This window comes from Callorhinus ursinus, unplaced genomic scaffold, assembly GCF_003265705.2.
Source record: "Callorhinus ursinus isolate GAN/ISIS: 27379988/994484 unplaced genomic scaffold, GSC_fseal_2.0 scaffold28, whole genome shotgun sequence".
Taxonomy (NCBI): domain Eukaryota; kingdom Metazoa; phylum Chordata; class Mammalia; order Carnivora; family Otariidae; genus Callorhinus; species Callorhinus ursinus.
In genome coordinates, this window is record NW_027397090.1 from 10,851,505 (window position 1) to 10,873,549 (window position 22,045).

General features: G+C 41.5%; 1 protein-coding gene across 2 annotated transcripts in view; it reads left to right on the plus strand.

Moving 5' to 3' along the window:
• The window catches only part of DOCK8 (dedicator of cytokinesis 8), a 218,723-nt gene that overhangs the window by 66,551 nt on the left and 130,127 nt on the right, over nt 1–22,045 (plus strand). For both annotated transcript variants that reach the window (XM_025891603.2, XM_025891605.2), the window contains 3 exons: nt 11,003–11,126; nt 16,315–16,527; nt 21,031–21,116. In XM_025891603.2, the coding sequence (XP_025747388.2) occupies nt 11,003–11,126; nt 16,315–16,527; nt 21,031–21,116 (423 nt within the window). The remainder of the gene's footprint in view (nt 1–11,002; nt 11,127–16,314; nt 16,528–21,030; nt 21,117–22,045) is intronic.

Consider the following 22,045-nt stretch of genomic DNA (forward strand, 5'->3'; position numbering starts at 1 on the left):
TGTCCAGATTCAGGTATTAAGTTGTGTGCTCATTTGGGTGAGTTTCCTTTTTTCTGCATCCATAAACAGTGTACTGGGAAGTTGGAGGAGGACACTATAAGCTTTTTGGCCAGTTGTTACTTAGTGATTAAGTAGCTCCCCTTTGAATTTGTTATTTTATGTGTCAAATGATGCATGCTCGGTTTGAAAGAAATCAAGTCATGTAGACATGGATTAAGTAAAAGGTGGTCTCTTGCCTCATTCCTCACTCACTCCCTGCCCTTCTCTTCAGCCCACTCTTAATGCACGAATACTGTTGCTCTGCTGGCTTCCAGAGCTTTTCATGCCCTCACAAATATATAGATGGATATTTGTATTTTACATAAATATTATGTAAGTACACATAGGTATATATATTACATATATGTACAAAATTATCATTTTTTTCCCAATAATAGCTTTGACATTCCTTCCATGTCAGAGGTCTCTCCCTCCCTGCCTGGTGTTCCAGGGGTGAAGGAATGTATCATTAAGTTATCGAATCTTTCTCTATTGATGGGCATTGAAATTGTGTCCATTTTTCACAGTTATAAGTAATATCACGATAGACATCTAGGCACACTTGCCTGGACACATGTATGTGAGGATTTCTGAGGGTAAAAGTGGAGTCCGTGCACATGATGCATCCTCATAAGGACTGCCAATTTTTTTCCAGGAAAGCTCTACTGATTGACTCCATTACCAACTGGGCATGAAACTGCCGTGTCCCTCCATATCCTTGCCAATGCTGGATATGATTGATCAAAATAAAATATAAATTCCTGAACTTGTATTCTTGTTACTGTAACTGGAAGCTACTATACCTTCTGAGTATTGTTTCTATCACTGAATTTCCTTCCCTCATCTACCCTAGAATCCCAGTTGCATATATACCTATCATATACTACCTGACTTCCTACTCCTAGGTATTTACCCAAGTGAACTGAAAACCTCTGTTCACGTAAACATCTATATGCAAATATTTATAGCACTTTTATTTGTGATTGCCAAACATTAGAAACAACCCAAATCATACGCAATGGGGTAATGGATGACCAGACTCTGGTACATCCATACAGTGGAATGCTACTCAGCAGTAAAGTGGAACAAATTACTCATGCATGCGGCAATATAGATGACTATCAGCTGCATTACGCAATGTGAAAGAAGCCAGACAAAAAAGATAATGCATGATTCTATTTGTATGATATTCTGGAAAAGGCAGAGCTGTAGGGACAGAAAACAGATCAGTGGCTGCCGGGGTCTGGGGGTGGGGAAAGGAATTGGCTGCAAAAGGTCATTAGAGACTTTTGAGAGTGATGGACCTGTTCTAAATCTTGATTGTGGTGGTGATTACACAACTGTATGCATTTGTCACAACTCACTGAAGTGTCATCTAAAAAGGATGAATTGTAATTGTGCCCTAAAATCAATAGATGGAAATCTAAGATAGTTCCTGACAGTAATTAATTACTCATTAAACGTACGCTCTATTACTTTGCTATGGTTTATCATATTATTTCATAGAATGGCGGCTTCTCTGGAGCAGGAGTAAATGGATTCAAGTCCTGGCTCCCCAACTTACTTGCTGTGTGCCCTTAGACAAACTATTTCTTTTGTGCCTCAGTTTCCTAATCAGAAAAACAGGAATTAGAATAGTATCTACCACATAAGTTATAGTATATGCAATAAACAAATTAACATATGTGAACTACTAAGATTTCTTGGCCTATGGTAATAGATTAGCTACCACTTATTATATTTATTAAAGAGTATTACAGAATATGGCCCAGTTGTCCCTGCCCAGATGACAAATAATTTCAATTAGACCTGTCAGTAAGATATTATATAAAAAAGGGAAAAAAAAAACAAGGGACAACTCAGTGTTATTGAAGGTTTCATTTAATGATCCACGGTAGATTTCCCCTCATAAGCACTATAATTTCTCTATTCTTGAAATTAAGATAAAATTTGGAAAATCAGAAGGCTTTAGGGTTTATCTAGTTCCAATTCAGCCTACCCAAAATATTCCTTTCAAGTGAAATAAGATATGAAAACTTCAGAAAAAGCATTTATATTAGCATGTCAAAGGAATGAACCAAAAACTCTGTCCCATATATTTTAATGTACTGTGAGGGGCGGGGGAAACTACCTTCCTCTGGAAGACCATACTTAATGAAGCCATTTCACCTTCTATGGACATGTCTCTGTCATCCATAACCATGCAGTCAAACACTGATTTAGTTAGCTCTTTTATTCCTCAATTATCTCCTTGCTGATAATACATTTCTCTGTAATATCTAAGGATAGTCTTTTATGTCCTTGCTATCTGTGATAATGGCTTTGAATCCCACTTAGGGGGCAGGGGAGTAGAGTAATGACCACTTGTGTTCCCTCCCACGCTCATAATTCTATAGAGCAATTGCCACTCAGGTTCTATAATTGAGGCTTTTAAATCAGACAAAGAGTGCTGCCTATGAAGGATAGAGGAAAGTTCTCGAATTTCTTTTTCACTTAATAAGAAAAATTAAACTACACAGAAACAAAATATGTGATCTCCTTTTGGGGGAAATATGTTTTCGTACTTGAAATGTTTGTGGTACTTAGAATGGAAGATGCCCTGAATGCGTTCCATTCTTTCATGCCTATACCATAAAATGTGGTGTCATAGCTCTAAAAATAATAGTGCTTTTCTCTCCATGACTTTTGGAAATGACCCTTGATCTAATGAAGAGAATGGTGCCATGGTTGCTTGTTCATCTCATCTCATTTCTAAATATTTGATCATTTTGTTTGGATTGATGTTTGCAGGCATCTTTTGGATCACATTAAATACTTAAGCATCATTTCCTCTGCCATTTTCTCTAAATGAACTAAAGAGTGATTCACTTACATTGTGTTTGGTGTCTTGGTGGAAAGTCGAACTCTTAAGTAATTAAACTTGTTCACATGCTATTTATTCTTGGTGTATTATCCACAGCGACAGTGAAACATTTCATGAGTGTTATGAGCAACATCGTAAAAGCCCTTAGACTTTGCTTTTCATCCTGGGTGATTAAGGTAATTCTGAAGGAAGGAAGGTCGTGCTCAAGGAGAGCTGGGACATCAAGGAATGGGGTATCATCTGTTTTATTACTCCATATTTTACTCCCAGTGAACTGGTAAACAATTAAAATTCAAACACATCAGTGCATATAATTCAGTTACTCCCAAAACACCATAAAAATGTCTCCCTGATCAATAATTGCTTATTATGACATGCATTTGTCGTGCTGGCTGTCAAGATGTTTAGCTATTTGCTTTCTAAAAGTACAGAAAGCAAGCAAGCCTCATCAGCCTGTGCAGTTACAAAGAGCAATCCAGCTGTGGAAATCACTGAGCCACTCCTGAGCTGTTACACACACACTCCCATCCCAGCAAATCCACACCCCCGGAAGCCCAAAGGCCAGGGCTTCCGTGAAGACTTCCCTGACCTGGCCGGAAGAAATGGCTCCCTTCTGTGAATTTTCAAAACATGCTGTTTGTATTTCTCTTAGAAGTTCTTGTCATATTCTACACTGTATTCTTTTTTTTTTTTTAAAGATTTTATTTATTTATTTGAAAGAGAGAGCACGCGCGAGCATGAGCAAGTAAGAGCAGGGGGAGGGGCAGAGGGAGAAGCAGACTCCCCGCTGAGCAGGGAGCCTGACATGGGGCTCCATCCCAGGACCCTGAGATCATGACCTGAGCCGAAGGCAAACGCTTAACCGACTGAGCCACCCAGGCACCCCTCTACATTGCATTCTGATTACTTGTCTCAGTGTTTCCCCTGCTAAATAGGTGGTATTTCTCAATAGACTATGACTTCGCTGAGGACAGGGACTCCTTTAAAGCTAGGATTCTTGTGTATTCCCCTTTACATCCTCTTTGGTGCCTTATTCTCAGGAGATACTTTATAAATATGTGTTGAATGGGAGAATGAATGAAACTTGAACAAGCAAATATCCATATCGTGTTCCTCTAAGACAAGTGTTCTCAGATCTATCAGACCCAACAGCGTCTTTCTGTGTAATGATTATTTTATAATGCCACCTTTATCACCCACGAACTTTGTCATTTGTAGAAGTCAATAAAATGTCCCAGCTGTTACATAAAGGAGAAATAAAAGAAGCAGAGTACATAAAATAGCAGGCATTTAATATGCTAATGCTTGAACACAACTCCGCCAGAGAACTTAGTAAAATAGCTGTTTGCAGCTGTGGGAACCATCACTATGAGTATCACGCCACCCTCAAAAGCAGACTGCAACACGTGTGTTGTATGGGTGACTCAAATACCACAAGCAGCATTGCTGTTAGTAATGTGATTTTCCAAAATGCGGGAAAGCTCTTGGTAGAGATCTGATCGACAGAGTTTAATTCCCCCTACATTTATATGGTAGTTGTTTTGCTGGAGAATTCAGTGCAAAAATACTGGGGGCCTGGCTCACATATTTACAGGCTGGCTTTTCACCTCCATGAATGTCTGGCAGGACATTTGATAGTTGTGTTGGATGCTGATAGATGTGTTGGGATGGTTCTTCATTGTGTGGGATGCCCCATGCATTTCAGGATGTGAAATGTAGTAGTACACCCCAGTCATTGAGACAATAAAAAATGGAAGCATTAATTACCCTCATTTGCGATTAAGCCATCAGAAAATTGGAATCCCAAAATCCAAAGCAAACCACAGTTTTAGCAGCACACTGGAAAGCGAATCCACTAAGAATTCCTGAAAGGGATGGAATAGAATGGAACAAGTTTATTTTTTATTTTTTATTTTTTTTAAAGATTTTATTTATTTATTTGAGGGAGAGAATGAGATAGAGAGAGAGAGAGCACGAGAGGGAAGAGGGTCAGAGGGAGAAGCAGACTCCCTGCTGAGCAGGGAGCCCAATGCGGGACTCGATCCTGGGACTCCAGGATCATGACCTGAGCCGAAGGCAGTCGCTTAACCAACTGAGCCACCCAGGCACCCTAGAATGGAACAAGTTTAATGAGGACAGCAACCTCACTCGGGTGTTAATTGGTCTTCTCGGAGAATTCTACAAGTGAAATCCTAAAGTGAGTCCTCTTCCAAGTTCTACTTTTGCTTTTGGTAAGAAAGTAAATTTCCCATATAAAAATTATATAGGTCAGAAATAAAGATGTTTGGAGACTTTAAAGTCAGCATCTCCATAAAATATGCTCATCTAGATTATAACACTTGCATTGGTGTTATCTAATGGTATTGTCATTGCTACTACTAATAATGACTATTATTTATTGAGCTGGTATGTGATTATCTTAACTGAGATGGTCAGAAGCTGAGCTTGAGATCGGGATTCAGGTGCACATGATTTTTGAGAGTGTTCTCTTTAGGAAAAGCTGGTGAGGGAATGAGGGCAGTAAGACAAAGAAGCAGAAGGAGTCAACTCAGGGTAAGGGCACAGATATATTCTTGGCCGATATACAGGGTGCCCTGGAGGGACCACACTACAGAGTTTTCCCACCATCCAACTTTGAGGCAAGGTGTGGGAATATTGTACCCCTCTATCAGTCAGACATTGCTCACAACCACCGAGCCAAACTGGGAAGTTAGAGGGCTGGCAGGTAGAGTGAATCGCTCAGGTGTCTCTGGACATGAGAGCTCCTATACTCACAGCAGCTACAGAATGGATGCACAGCCTGATAAATAGGACCCACTAACAGACTTTATTTCAATGCCAGACACTCAATATACTCTTTTCCTTTTATTTTGAAAAATCTCAAATATCCAGAAAACTTTCAAGTATAACACAAAGATCTTTTTCCCCTCCCCCAAACCATTTGAGTGTAAGTTGCCAACCTAATTCTCCATTACCCCTGAATACTTTAATGTCTAATTTCTGCAAACAAGGACATTCTCCATCATAATTAGCATACAGCCATCACATTCAGGAAATTCACATTGATACATTATTACCATCTAATCCTCAGACCCTATTCAGCTTTCACCAAATGTCCCAAGAATGCCCTTTAGAGCAAAAGGATCTAGTTGAAAGGCATGCATAGCACTTATATGTCACATGGCTTTAGTATTATTTACTCTGGAACAGTTCCTGAGTGTTTCATTGACTTTCATGACCTTGAGATTACAGGGCAGTTATTTTTTTAGACATAATAATCCTTCCATTTGGATTTGATGATTATAAAATGCACAATTCCTCATCAAACTTTCAGCTTATTTGTATCAATATTAAATCGTAGTTTCCTATTTTATTCAGTAAGTTTGAATCCAGTTCTATGGTTTATTTTGATGCTCAGATTGTCCTCACTTTGACCAGTGTCAATCCCTCCAACTGGCCCTTGTGTCTTTTTCACATGCCCCCGAAGAGCCATTGATCATATACTTGCTTTTTGCCACAAGATATTCCAAGCTGATCTTACACTGTCCTTTCCTCACCCCTGGAATCAGTCATTTCTCCAAGCAGCTCTGACTCCTTTTAGGTGGAAAGTGGTACTTAGAAGCCGAGCTGGAGGTGTTGAGTGTGCTCATTTCTGTTAAGGTGTCACTCCTCCCATGTCTTCTCAGTGAACAGAGGTAGAGTGTGAGTGTGCGCGCGCACACATGCATGAGCACTGAAAACCACGAGTTCATGTTGATACATGCAATTCCAACATGACATCAGAGTATTCGTTCTAATTTTCTTCCTTTCCATATTTTTATCCCTTCTCAGATGGTGAAAAACCTGACTTTTAACTGTCCTTAGTATGTTTGCTGACGTGATTAATCCTCTGATATGGAACCATTGCCCACACTACTCCTAACCCCCACACAGTTGGCTTCCTCCTCGTATTCTGGCTCTGACACTGACACCCTGCGACAGGCTTGCCCCTGTCGGATGAGCGCCATCCTCCCGGGGTGGCTGCCTTTTTTGACCTGCACTGATACTGAGTGCCAGGCCACCCCTCCGTAGAGACACCCTTGGCAGACTGCTCCTCCAGGTGCATGCCCTCCTTGTCCTACCCAGAATGTCTACTCTGTTATCACCTGCCAGGCTTTTCCAGGCTTGGGGGCCCCCCCCTCACACCATGTGGGTTCTGATTCTCCATGCCAGACAGACCTTTTCCATGCATGTTCTCCTCACCCTGTTTGGCCTTCCAACTTCCCATTCTGGGCTTCCTCACCTACTGCCCATACTGAGGCATGGAGGATTACCTTGTTCTGATGTTTTTAGTGCCAAATTGTACAGGAGGGAGAGGAAGGAAAGGGAAGTGGAGGAAGGACAAGAAGAAGACGTACATGTATTGTGTTCCCGTCAGCACACGGGCTTTCAAAACGAGCAGTGTTATTCCTCATTTCACACCTGAGGAAACTGTGGCTCAGACAGGTTAAGTCACTTGCCTGTGATCTCATAGCCAGTATGTAAGGACGCAGCATCTGAACCCAGGCCCTGAACTCCAGAGCCAAATTCTGTCTACTCCACACTGCCTCTAAAGACTTTGGTCTTTAAAATCTGTTTGGTCCTAGGGTGCCTGGGTGGCTCAGTTGGTTGAGCATCTGTCTCTTGATTTTGGCTCACGTCACAATCTCAGGGTCCTGGGATCGAGCCCCAAATCAGGCTTCCCATTTGGCAGAAGTCTGCTTGTCTCCCTCTCCCTTTGTCCCTCCCCCAGCTTGCTCTCTCTCTCTAAAATAAATAAACCTTTTTAAAAAAGAAATAAAATGTGTTTGGTCTTTGGATGGTTCCCAAATATACAATGATAGTGTTTGGAGAAAAGGAATGCAGTTCTCTTGAGAAGCGATAGGTTTGTTCATTTTAAGAATAGTTTTTCTACCACTTGGCCCACTTCCGTACCTTTCTTTTGTCTGCACAGAGGCTCAACAGGAGCATGGCTTTATTTGGCTCAGTTGCCCACGTCGGGTAGTGAGGCTGGGGTTTCTGGCGGCCAGGGGCACTCAACCAGCAGCCTTACTACCTGCCCGGTGGTGGTTTCTGCCTTCTGTGGCTGGCACTTCTAAAATGAGTCATCTTTACATCCCTGCCACTCTTACCCTCTCCCCCAGCCAGCTGTACCCCTGCGGCCGCAAGAGAGCTTTGTGATGAAATGGGGAAGTAGATGCTAAATCTGGAATGAGGAAGGGGAGAAACATTTGCTCTGGTTTCATACACACACCCATGGAAGACGTTAGTCTTAATGCTTTCCATCCCCCAAATGCTGAGGGCTGGTGCATATATGGAGTTAGAATATATATATATGAAATGAACTTTTAACACTATTCAGTGACTCATTTTTTTAATGTCCATTTGTCAGTGTCTTTGGGGTTCATTTAAATAACTCCAGAAAACGTTCTAACACAATGGAAGACCAAAAAAGAAAGAACACGTCTATTTGCATAAAATAGCAAAAGAGCAATAGCCAAATAAATTTGACTTCTTCCAGATTTAAGCATCTTTGGAAGAAAATTGGTTTGAATGTTTCCAGCTACAGTGTATGAACTTTTTCTCATAAAACCTTAAACCTGGGCAAATATCCTAGAATTCACCTCATGTTTATGCAACACCAGTGAAGAAACAGAGGTACTGAGGGAAGTGATTGAGGATGATGGGGGCAGGTGCATGGCTGTAAGGCTGTGATTGTGTGTGTGTGTGTGTGTGTGTGTGTGTGTGTGTGTGTGTGTGTGTGCGCGCGCGCGCTGTTCACTTGTCAGTAAACACTCAGAAATAGGTATACTTTATGAGACAAGAAATAAAGCTAAGGCAGATATAGTTCTTGTTGCCACGGCACACAAGGCCTTAAGTTAGGCTGCTTCCTGATTTTTATTTCTGTGGCCTGAGCAGGTGGCCTTGTGAGGAGACATGTGACATTGAATCTTTGGCATCAATACCCTTTGGAGTGTACAAGTCCCAAGAAAGGCAAAGGGCAGATGCCCAAGTGTGAAATTTGTGTTTTAATTTGTTTGCATTTGATTTTAGAATTAATTAATTAATTAATTTTAGGGGGGGAGGGGCAGAGGAATCAAGCAGGCTCCATGTCCACGCCTGGCACAGAGCCTGATGTGGGGCTTGATCTCACAACCTCGAGATCATGATCTGAGCCGAAATCAAGAGTTGGATGCTTAACCGACTGAGCCACCCAGGCACCCCTAGAATTAATTTATATTAATTAATTCCTTTGGGAATTTTCCCCCTTAAAATTGGATTCTTCGGGAAAAACAATCACAGATTCGGTGCATTGTAATTAACGACAGTAATCTTGGGACACAACTCACTGTTTACCACTATTTCAAGTTGGGTCCTTTTTCCCCAGGACATTATATCACATATAGCTTTTTCTTTGAACCCTCAGAGAGAGTCCAAAAGCTATTTTATGCACTAGAAAAGCAACCCATCCAGCACACACATGCATGTTGCTGGGGAAGTTTATATTGATGAGAATCACTTTTAAAAAGCTAACAGGTTAAAAAAAAGAAGAAGCCAACAGATTTATGAAATCCTATGTGAGGCTCTCTCCCTCTCAAAGATCTCTGTTCATAGAAAATAAATTTTGCTCACACATGTATCTGCTCTTCTTAACACTGCCATTTGCACACTTAGAGCAACTGGAACCAACATAATTTTCTTAAATATTTTAAGTAGTTATTACTTCTGGGAAATTGTTTGAAGGGGTCCCTCCAAAATACTTCTTTGCTAATTGATGTTTATGAACAATATGATATTTTAAATTTCATTTATTTTGTTGGTGTTTAGGAGTTCCAAGCCCGAGATTATTCTGCGTATTTCTCTTGAAATCTTTTCTAAATGTTTACTCTTATTTCCTTATTCAGAGTGTACCTTACTCATTTATTTTTTTCAGTTCCCCAATTTGGCCTGCTGTTCACCCAGCCCCAGGAATACAGGTTTGGGGTCAGGGCAGTACAAATGGCCAAGAGACACTGAAGATGACGATTTATAGCAGATGTTGACTTGAATTAGTCACCAAGCCCATCTTGTCCCTCTTTGGGGGCTATTTCTTGTCTCCTTTTCCTCAACTTGCTTGTCTTGAGAGCACAATAAAATCTAAGGACAGAGCTTTTTTCTCCCTGTAGACAACACTGGGACATCTCCTTTTTTCCCCCCCTTTAATTAACTTAATCAACTATAATTTATTGAATACCGAGTCTGTGCATAACCCAACATTTCACTCTCCCCAAGAGTTATAAACGTGGATCATTGCTAGTAGCTCCCCCACATCTCCTGCTTTATCTGTCTGCCATTTGATCTGCCTAATAAATCCTCACTCATTTCATATCCTTTTACCCACTTGCTCAGGGGTTTTTCTAGTAGTGTGAGAAATCAAACCAAAGGGGCGGGTGGTTGTGCGGTTGACTTTGCAGCCTGTCTTCCAAGAAGACTTTGAGTCATAAAAACGGGGAATAGGCACGTTGGTTTCTACAGTTAGTATCTGACAGCCTCTGTCTGTTGCCTTTTTCACGATGGTCTAATTTCTTTCTCCAGTGACAGGGCTGGCCATTATATTTTAAACCCTTTTCATAGCTACGCAGTTTTGGAATCCAATTCATTGTGAAGATCACTGATGGGGACATTCAATGTTTTCCTCTATTTTTATCTTCAAACGATCTTTATTTGCAGCTCTGCACATTGCTAGATTTATTCCAGCCTCTTAACACTAGGGTCATAGTTTTTAGGGTCATAGTTTTTAACGTCAGCTTGGAGCCAAATGCCCCGCAGCTGAAATGACCACCCCTCCGAAGTGGCATTTTCCCAGACCGGTCCTGCCTTTAATAATGAGCCAGCCAAAAGGCAAGTCTGTATCTCATTACAGCAGAGTCTTGTATTAGGCCTGGTGCATAATTAGATGTGAGGAATTACAATCGGTCCTCTCTTTGCAAAGATCTTTCAGCGCTATGTCTCCTCTCAGCCATTACTTTTATTTTTAACCTAATGCGTTTGTACCTCTCTCTCTTTCTCTCTCACCAAATTACGTATAACACCAAAAAAAAGAAACCAAGGAAGTTCGGAGATTTGCGGCTTTAAAAAGACTGGATCCCGAAGAGATTTTCACAAGACGCTTCAGAAACAGACATTTGAGTCAGAGTCCTTGGAGGGCCATGAACCAAGCACGCAGGTATTTTCTATCAACAAACATGGTTACCAGGTTACCGGGCTGTTCTGCCCAGGGCATTTTGTTGGTGTTTTAACTAGAGAAAGGGCTAGACTCAGAGAATGTCAGAGTAGGAGGAACGCTACCGTCTGACTCAGTAGGGTTTTTTTTTTTTTTCCAAACCTGTTTGTACCTACAGAAATTGGTGTTCAAATGAGAACCCACAAGTTCAATAATGAAAATAGGTAGAATCGGAGGGGGGGCCCTCTCCCCATAACAATTCCTGAGGAGACCCAGTGGTGCCTCTAAGGCAGGCTGTGGAGTGAGTGAAAATCCACACTGAGGCCAGTCTGCCCAGATTCTCTTCGTGATTTTGCTACATACTAACTCTGTCGCCCCAGGCAGGATCATTAACCTCTCCAGGCTTCCTCCCCTGGAAAACAAGGATGATAGATAATAAAGCCATCTCATTTTATTATAATTTTTACTTTTATTTCCTTGTTCTGTTAATTTTTTTTGAGTTCATTTAAAAAATATATGTATATAAGTAAGTTATATCATCTGTACATGACATTTCAGGATGGGAAAGGGGAAATTAGGAAATATTTACATTAAAAAGGAGTGTTGGGTATGGAGACCAGCTGGTGTAAAGGGAGTAGTGCCTTAGGAGATTTGCTTGCCCGCCATCTTGGTGAACTGCTGTGTGATCTTGGGGAAGTCATGTTACCACCTGAGTCCAGTCGGTGGGAAATGATGGGCTGCGCTGATCTCTTTCAATTTTAAATCTCAGCTCTCTGACTTTGACATTAGTTTAGGTTTGAGAATATTTAAACCCTTTGGGAAAAAATGGAAGCCGCTGAGCTAACTAGACAAAGTAATGTTTTGAACCTGGTACAATATGTTGAATGTATTTGAGTGATTGCTCTAGAAAAGGACAAACATGGTTAACTGGAAAGTTTGAGAACTCAGGCAGAGTTTCTGCGGAGGAATAGTTGAGCGTATATACTTTGTGCATCTGTTAAAATTTTACAGCCATTGAAATCTTCGAAGAGAATGTTGAAAATATGGCAAATACTAATATGTTAAACCAAAATCAAGAATCAAACTCTTGAATTTGGTAGGAAAGATACGCCTACAGAAATACAGAAGGTGATATCTTTGGGTACTAGAACTCTTGTATCTTCTTAAAAAGTATTCTTTTCTCAATTTTACACAGTTTCTATAACAAGTACTTATTAATTTTTCAGGGGAAGCTTTTTAAAGCATTTTTTTGACTTATTTATTTTATAGAGAGAGTGAGAGAGAGAGCACATTCATGTGAGGGAGGGAGAGGGAGAAGAGAATCTCAAGCAGACTCCCCACTGAATGCAGAGCCTGACTTGGGGTTTGATCTCAAGACCCTGAGATCATGACTAGAGCTGAAACCAAGAGTCGGATGCTTAACCGACTGAGCCACCCAGGCGCCCCAAGGGAAGTGAACTGTCTTAGTCAACTTGGGCTGAATAATAGAGTACAATAATAGAGTACAATAGTCTGTTGTACTCTATTTATTTATCTATACTCTAGCTAAAACACCAGACATTTATTTCTCACAGTTCAGAAGTGGGGAGGTCCAAGGTCAAGGTGTCAGCTGATTTGGTCCTGGTTTGCAGACACCTTGTTGTATCACCACACAGTGGAGACTGAGAGAGAGAGAACAAACTTTCTCATGTCTCTTTTAAGGGCACTAATTCCATTCATGAAGGCCCCATCTTCATGACCCGATCACCTCCCATAGGCCCTACCTCGCAGTAGCCCATCGGGCATTAGGATTTCAACACAAGAATTTTTCAGGGACACAAACATTCAAGTTCATAACACTAGTAACACTGACAACAAATAGTAACTAACACAGGGGGTTGTTTGAGTATTAAATGAGTTAATATGTGTAAAGCATTTAGGTCGATGCCAGCTCACCCTTAGTGCCCATACATGCTAAGTAAAATAAACCAGTCACAAAAAAACAAAAATGGTATAATTCCACTTATGTGAGGCCCCTAGAGTAGTCAGATTCCTAGAGACTGAGCGTAGATTGGTGGTTGTCAGGAATTGTAGGGAGTGGGAGGAATGGACATTATCTTGTGATGGGTACAGTCTTGCCACACTGATGGATACTGATGAAAGGAGTTGGGGACGGTGGGATGCACAACAGTGTGAAGGTACTTCACGCTATTGAGCTGTACTCTAAGAAATGATGGAAAATGGGAAATTTTACGTTCTGTATATTTTACCCCAATTAAAAATTTTTTTCTAGAAAGCTAAGGCTCTATTCCAACTTGGTCCATTTTATAGATGGGAAAAATAAAACAAGAGGGAAGAAATTTGTCCAAGTTCTGTAGGGCATCTTCTGAACTTTGTAGGGCATCTATAGAGTTTTCAGCTTTCAGGCGCTCCCATCGTAAGCATCTCACCATGCTGAATGGTGAATGACTGGAGAGTTTTAAAATAATACCGATTTTTCCAACAACATGGTCTCTACTGCCCAGCTGACTCCTTAATCTGAGCTCTACCGAAGAATCAGCCGTCAGTTCCAGTGCTGAATATAGTGGGCTTCCTGAAGCATGGGATATCTGTACTCTGTAGGAGATTTTTACGGGATTTTTCGTTGGTAATTTTGACTAAATTCAGCTTTTATTTTATATCATGACCCACTAAATTATTCCTTGTTTTGGTCAGACAGAAGCCACACCAGGTATCTCCACAAAAGAAATTTAACATAGAGATTGGTTAAACAATTTTGGAGGACCGAGAGAAACAAACAGGAAAATTCAAGTCCTACAGACATTTTAAGAGTAGGGGACAGCATGCCATCCTGGGGCTGGGGCCCAGAGCGGTGGCTCTAAAACTGAAGCTTCATTGCAATCCCTGGAGGGCTTGTTTGAACTCCCAGTGCTGGGCCCCACCCCAGAGTTTCTGATTCATTAGGTTGGGGTGGAGCTTGATAATTTGCATTTCTAATTAGCATTTCCCAGGAGATGCTGAGGCTACTGGTCCCAAGACCACACTCAGGAACCATGGGTCTGGTGGGAAGAGTTTGGAGTTATCAGAACCTAGAAGCTCCGAAGAGTGGCCTTAGAGCTGGGACTCAAATCTCTTGGGAGGGGGCCGGACCTGGCTGGAGGTGGTGTCTTGGGATCTCAGAGGAAAGATCCCACGGCGTCTGGGAGTCTGGACTTGGACCTCTCAGGAGGGGGGGGACTGTCTGGCTGGTGCTGGTACTTCCAAGGAGGTAGAAGGAGGATGGTTCTGGAAGTGCCCAAACTAGCTGGAGGCTAGAGCCATTGGCCACTACCAAGGTGTGAGGAACTGCAACGAAGAGGGCGGAGCCAGTCCCTTCTCCCTCTGGCCATCCAGTCTCCCTATAGTGCCATCTACTGGCAGAACCCAAAAGGAGTGGTGGCAAAGCCGAAATACTGCTGAGTGCCAGGCCCAGCATCAGAGAGCAGAGTATAAAATTTGGAACTGAGAGAGAATAGGTAAATGACCCTGAGCTCCATGAAGGGCACTCATTCAGCATACTAACGGTACTCAGTTAAGTCCTCAGCTGGGTTGTGGAGCCAAGTTATGCAAATGTATGTTTTTAAGTGTTAGACTAACAGTCACTATGCAGAGATGCTCAGACAGTGAGACAACCAGCAACATCTTCCATGTCACTCCCATTCTTGCAAGGCACCTTCTGAGTGGGATGGGAAGGCCAAGTTCCTGAATTTATGTAAGTTCAATACATAGATGATGCAACTCCATGGTACACATATATTCCATAAAAATTAGATTATATTATACATAATACTGTATACCTTCCTTTTTCATATTAACAATACACTGTGCTGTGATCATCTTTCTCTTCCAGTGAATACATGTTTACTTGGGTTTTCTTTAAATGGCTGTATAACATTCCATTAGATGAAAGTTCCCAAATCTTTTAATGCCACCTCTTTGGGGGGGTATTTAGACATTTTCTGTTATTTTGTTACTACAGTGTTCCAGAGCTGCTCTTGTCGTCACAATCCTTGCTCACTTGTCCAGTTATACCCTTAGGATGAATTCTGGAGATTATATATATATATGGATATACATATATCCATATATATATATATATATAGAGAGAGAGAGAGAGAGAGAGACATTCTTTCAAAAAACTTGGTAAATTCATTTTCCCAAGGCTCTCATAAATTCTAAGCCAAAAAAAGTATCAGTAATTAAAGTACTAATATTGATTATTGCTAGCACATTTGGTTAGGTAAAATTTATGATCTAGCAGAGTAGCACTTTTATAAGGTAGATGGATGTCACAGGGAGGATATATTACAGAGAATTTGTATAGTAGCGTGTCCATTCAATAGAACTTTAGGATAACATTTTACCATTATTATAATAGTTCATCTATATTCTTATGAGGTATCATCGATTGTGGTTATATAGTCTTTGCCAAGTCTTTGGTTGGATTTACCATTCCCCATTACTGAAATGTTCCTAATGGAATAAAGCATCTGCTTTGTGAAAGCTTTCAGACTCTTTTTTCAAACACACTGCGACTAAAAGTGGACACTACTTGAATAGCAAATGGCTTTTCTGCTTTTTGTTCTGGCGCTTTTTCCTATAACTGTTACTAAAGAAGAGTATTCGCAGCCCCACATCTCTGTCTTCAGAAGCATAATATTCAGTTTGGGAATTTATATAAGGTTTAATTTGGAAGGCTTCTCTCAGGTCATCTTATTTTCCAGTTTCAAAAACCAGCTTCTGAAATTGAGATTAGTAGGACGAGATCCCTAAATACCCCCGTGCAGACTCCTCTCTGTTAAACCTCTTCCAGTTCTGTTCTGCTTGAGCGTGAGACATGAGCGAGGTTCCCAGGAGACTTGGCTCCCAATCTCCGGAAAACAACATGCCCCAAACTAATAGGAACACAGTGCTCTTTTCAAGCCTTTCCTCAAGAACCGGTTTATCCACATCTGATGAGTAATTACCTGCTTCCAGGTGGGAAGGAGACATTTAATTTTAGGATATTCAGGCCAGGAAGCAAAGTGGTTTTTGTCAAACCCCCAGTTTGCTTAGAAGCAACTTGAGGCCCGATTCTGTAATCCCACGTGGGTGCAGGGGTGAGACATCGCGGGTGCTTTCGTTCTCATTTTAGACCCACGATCTCTGTCACAAGATGGGTCTCTTCTTGCAGGCTCGCCCCCGCCACTTAAACGTGCTGTGTGACGTGTCTGGGAAAGGGCCCCTCACTGCGTGTGGCTTCGACCTCCGCAGCCTGCAGCCTGATCAGCAGCTGGAGAACCTCCTGCAACAAGTGAGTGCCGAGGACTTCGAGAAGCAGAATGAAGAGGCCCGGAGGACCAATCGGCAGGCGGAGCTCTTTGCCCTGTACCCATCGGTGGACGAGGTGGGTGCGACCCTCTCCATGCTGGAGAATTTCAGGGAGGAAACAGAGTCTCCAGGAGAGTATTACCGTTTGTCATGACCGGCTAGCGCTGTCAGGATGCTTAATTGTATGATTTCTGGGCTGTTCTTTTCACTTATCCAACAGGATAGCAAAGTCGGTTATTGATCAGTCCTGCCAATGAGATTGTGGTAATAACCACCAGGATTTTCGTTGCTCTCTACAAAACACTTTCACTGATTTTGTCTCATTTAATCCTCACAACATTTCAAGGGTCTGCATGCAGTGATCTCGCTCAGTGAGTCAAACCATTCAGTTATTTGGGGGTATGTTTTGTGGATCATCCATCAAGGTGTGTGTTACTTGAACTTTGATATCCTCAAGTGCTAAGATCTTTTTAAAAATAATATCTATGAATAACCTGAAGAGAATTGCTTTGAAAACATTCCAGTCTAAAGTGATCATGGTTATGCTCTTAGTGCATCAACTTCAGGATCCTGATTGTCCACTTCTTTATATATTGGAGCTGACCGAGAACAGTTTGATCATTTAGGCTTTGCCTTGTGGTCACTCCCTGGGGTACTTTGGATGGATGGGATGAGAAATGACCATTATTCAAGCCTGTTTAGGCTCCTCATACTTAATAGGAGGCTCTCTGTCTTTCCTCTGTCAGAATGTCTTTGCTTCTGGTTCTTGCCAAAACTGGCTACAGCAATAGGCTCTGCTGTCCAAATTTTATTGAAATTTCAGTTGCAAGATATACGATTTAGGGAGCATTTTTGCTTCAAAGATAAACCATCCATCCATGCCTCTACATGTTTGAAATTTTTTAATGTTCAGATCAAGCAGGAAGACCATCAGGGAGCAGGCTTCTTAAACCTTGTGAATCCCCCAGCCCTGGGCATTGTATTTGCTGACTTACCCTGGGATGAGCTTACCACTGGGCAGCAAAAGCATAGTAAGGGAGGCAGCAGTCAAGAGTTGTGATATCATGTCCACTGTGCAAATATTATTGAGGACACAGACCTATTCCTCACCGAGCATCTGCCTCAATGAGGATCCAGAGGGGAATTATCTGTCAAGCCTTCGGACAGAGAAGAAGTTGCATCCACTGGGGAAATAGGAACACTTAGGAGACTGTGAGCGTCTTGTAATCTGCTCTCCTAAAGTCTTTACTTAGGGTCAAATTTCTGTTCGCTGCTACTAAATCTTTCTTTTCTTTTCTTTTCTTTCTTCCTTCCTTTCTTTCTTTCTTCCTTTTTTTTTCTTTCTTCTCCTTATATTCCAGCCCCCTTGATTTTCTCACCTATTTATTTCATTTGCAGCGGCCTCAAATTCTTTTCTGAATGAGGCAGGTTAAAAATAAATATGAATAATGTGGGCAGTGTCATCACCTCCATTCTTCAGGTTGCAGAGTAAGAGTCAGGGAGGTTAAGGAACTTGTTCAAGATTCAACAGGAAAATTGAAGTACAGAGTGGGGATCCCAGCCTCTTAACCTCAGACTTTATGTTTGCCTGTTTATGTATCTACACAGGACTGCCTGGTATATTAGCACACATAACTGAAATCCAAAGATGATATGAGCAACCACATTATATATCACAACTTTTCAGTTTCCATATAAAACTAAATTTTTTTTTTACCAGCTTTGTCAAGAAATGTTAATCTGACAGATTTGACTTCCACTTACATTCCTTTTCTTCCCAGTTCCATGGTGGAGGCGCCCGTAAGTGAGAGAGTGTCCCCAAGTGGATGGCGGGAGAGAGAAAACAATGGGTGGGGAGACATCAGCTCACTGAAGTCCCCCTCGGGGGATTAAGTGGGAGGGTGGCCAGTCTTGCGTTGATTGCAAGAAGAATCACAGACTCTGTGGAAGGAACTTTGTTTTATGGTCTCCGAAACAAGGCAGACACTCGATTGGGACTGAAAGTTATAATCTAGCAAAGGTCCTCATAGGCCTGCTTTATTGAGTGGAGAGGAATGCTTTGTAATTATTGTACCAATTATTTGTAAATTGGTATGTCTAAAATGCTGGAGGGCCCCTGTGCCAGCCTTTAAGATTCTGAAGTTCATCCACACGGAAATGGCATTTGTCCTTGTAATTTGCACTTTCTCCAAAGGGAGTCCTGTGGAAGAACAGTAAATTTCTGGCTACCTTGAGGTGATCGCCCCTGCTGATTTTTTGGGGGGAACACATTAATGAAACTATTTAATATTACCATGACTTTATTTCCTGGTGAGGGGAATGAGAATATTATATCCAAATTATGGCGAAGCCTACAGAAGAGGTAAAAGTAGAACGTAGCCACCAAGCGTCTGTGCGGTGAGTTCTTTCCCCAGTTCACTCTCGGTTCTGTGAGAGGCATCCTATGTGTCGGTCCCTAAAAAGATGCCACTACCCTTGAGATCACAGAAGAGTTTGCGTTCAGACTCCCTAGGCTGCAAGTGACAGAACCCAACTAAAAATCAATTAAGAAAAAGAAGTGGTGGTGGGGGGTGAGATGTATCTGTTCACATAATGCCATCGCGGGCAAGCAGATGTAGGGCTGGCCTCAGGCTCCCACTGGATCCACTGATAGAAGAACATCTTTCCTACTGTCTGTCTTTCTCTCTTACTATCTCTCTCCCTCCCTTTCTGTCTCTGTCTCTAAATATATATGTATACACTCAGGAAGATAGAACAGACATCCGCTTAAAACTTCATATTCTTCTCTAGGAACTAGTTCCAATTTCAGATAATTATAAAGGCTCAAGAAATGCATATAGATTAGAAGAGACTTAGGAAATGCGTCAATATGTAAACCTTGTTTGGATCATGGTTTAACAAACTACCTGCCAAAAAAAAAAAAAAAATGGAGACAGTGGGGAAATTTGGAACTGATTAAATATTTAATGACAATAAGAAGTTACTATTAATCTTTAAGAATCATCATGATATTACAGCTGTGCACTTTTAAAAGTCTATCTTTTAGAGATTTACAGATGAAGTTATATGATGTCTGGGGCTTTGCTGTGCCAAGCAATCCACTATTGAGTGGAGAGAGGTAGTAAGTGGGAATATAGGTGAAACCAGATTGCCCACGAGTTGAACGCGTTGAAACCTACATGATAGGTAAAGGTGGTTCATTAGATTTTTCTCTCTACTTTTGTGTATGTTTACATTTTCCCAACGGAAAGCTTTTAACAAGGGATCCCCAAGGTTCGAATCCAGACCAGAGAGGTAGCGTTAGAAACGCATGAATGTACGTTGACTTTCTTCTCCAATGGCAGGGGGCTTCCGTTTTTGATGTGTCTACTCTGATCACCCTGCAAGTGATTTGAGCTTGGTCTGAGGGAGCTGAGTTCAGTGTGGGCATCAAGCAGTGCCTCCTCTGAAAAAAGCTCAGCCCTTCCACCGGACAGGATGGCCCTCTGATCAATACAGGATCGGGCCTTGGACAATAGAGGTTAGAGTAGAGGTGGGTTTACCACTTTGTTTCACCAATCCGGGTGCAGAGTTACTGGGAAGGTGGATTCTACTGTTACTTCTAAAAATGTTACCATTGCTGTGGGGTATTTGTGGGGGGAGCTCCCATCATTTACAGCCCAGGAAAATATAATTAGACCCGACTCTATTCTTTGGACCCTTGTGAACTGCAGACCACCAGTGTTCAGATAGTCCACAAGAGCAGGAATTAAAGTTGTCAGGGCTTTGCATTGTTATTTTTGCATACGTGAATATAATTAAGATCCTGTGATAGTTCAGATTTGAATGTTAAAAGTTACCTTAGGGACTTGATGTTTCTTTTTAAGTCTTGAGTCCCAGTGGGGTAAAATAGAGTCCCAAATGTGGTTAAAAAAAAAAAAAGTTGTATTTGTCATTGCTAAGTCGTTACTAATGTTCTTAGTTTCCTGTACTTAGAACTTCAGCAAGCTCTAGCTGGATATGTATGTGTAGAACCTATACATTCAACCTCAAACCTGTTTAAGAAAACGGTCAACTGAGAAAGACTATTATAAGTATTGATGGTTTACATACAGCCTGCTGTGAGCTATTTTGATTCAGGCTTCAAGTCTGAAATTCACTATTTAATAGTAAAACCTTGGCAGGAGAAATATTCTGAATGTGTACTTAGAGCAGCCAAAAAAAAAAAAAAAAAAAAAAAAAGAAAATGAAAAAAGAGAAGCCAACAATACCAACAATAGGTATAAGATTTTTGCAATGCCATCTGGTGGATGTTACTCAGTCATATTCATATTCCCATTTCCTTCCTTCCTCCCTCTGTCTCTTTGTCTTAAATGCCTCGCTTTCCAAAAGTAGAATTTGTTTGTGGTCAAGGTGACTTTGAAGCTTGGGATTGAATAACAAACTCTCTTATAAAAATCAAAGTGTTATCCCTCTATTAGAACTAAGGCAAATGCAGGTTGAGCTCTGGGCGGCAGCCCTCCCTTCCCTGGACTCATTCCAGCCAAGAAGCCCTCATGGAAATTCACTCATGATTTCTTTACCATGTGATTAATAATAGGAGGATGCCGTGGAAATACGTCCGGTACCAGAATGTCCTAAGGAACATCTGGGCAACAGAATACTGGTCAAGGTGCTGACCCTGAAGTAAGTCTCAGTGAACATACTAACCACTGCACAGAGATTTATCTTGCCTTTTATATATAAACTGCATCTCTATAGACAGAGCTTGAATGGGGAGGGTCTTCCAGCGCCGCTATAACAGTGTGTGGTTGTGACGTGGCGAGAGGAGCAGAGTTTGGAGTCAGCTAGACCCAGATTCTATTTCTCCCAAGCCTTGGACAGTCCCTCCTCTGTCACAGGGAAGGCACACCGTGAAGTTAGTCACGTAAGGTAACTGAATGAAACGGCATACTTACAAAAGGAACATGGAAAGCTCTGCAGGGAAAAAAACTGAAAAGGAGTGAATGGTGTACTTGAGTCTGCGCTGACTAATTCATGAGAGCTGATGGTGCCTTTTTCTTCCCAGCTCTGTGTCCAGTGATGTCACATCCATCCATAGCTTGAAATTGGCCATGGTGGGATATTTACAACATAGAAATCAGAAAATGCTACATATTAGAGCTTTTGTGGCCCCCCCCCCCCAGAAACTGTTAACTATTGAAACACAACCTTAAATATGACTAAAACCCAGTCTCAGTGCCAGGGGACCACAGAGGACCAGAGAGAAGTGTGACTCTAGCGAACTATTTTAAGGGGGTACCCACTGCTGGCGAGGGCCAGTTCTTGCCATCCAAGGACACAAGCCCATTTTGGCCAACTGTCTGTTTTGTTTTTGTTTTTGCTTTTTCAAGAGAAGCTGGAAATTCAGATTTTTCTGCGTGATTTCCTGACTTCTTAAATACCTTCTCATTTCCTTTTTGAATATTCTACAACTGAATGTCTGCCAACTGGATTGATCTGGTGGGCCAACTGTTTGCCAAATCTACTTTACAGCAATTATCTCCAAATTTTTTTTTGATTGTTTACTTTTAGAGTCGGAAGAAGTCCTATCGCCTCTGTATACATGTATTAAT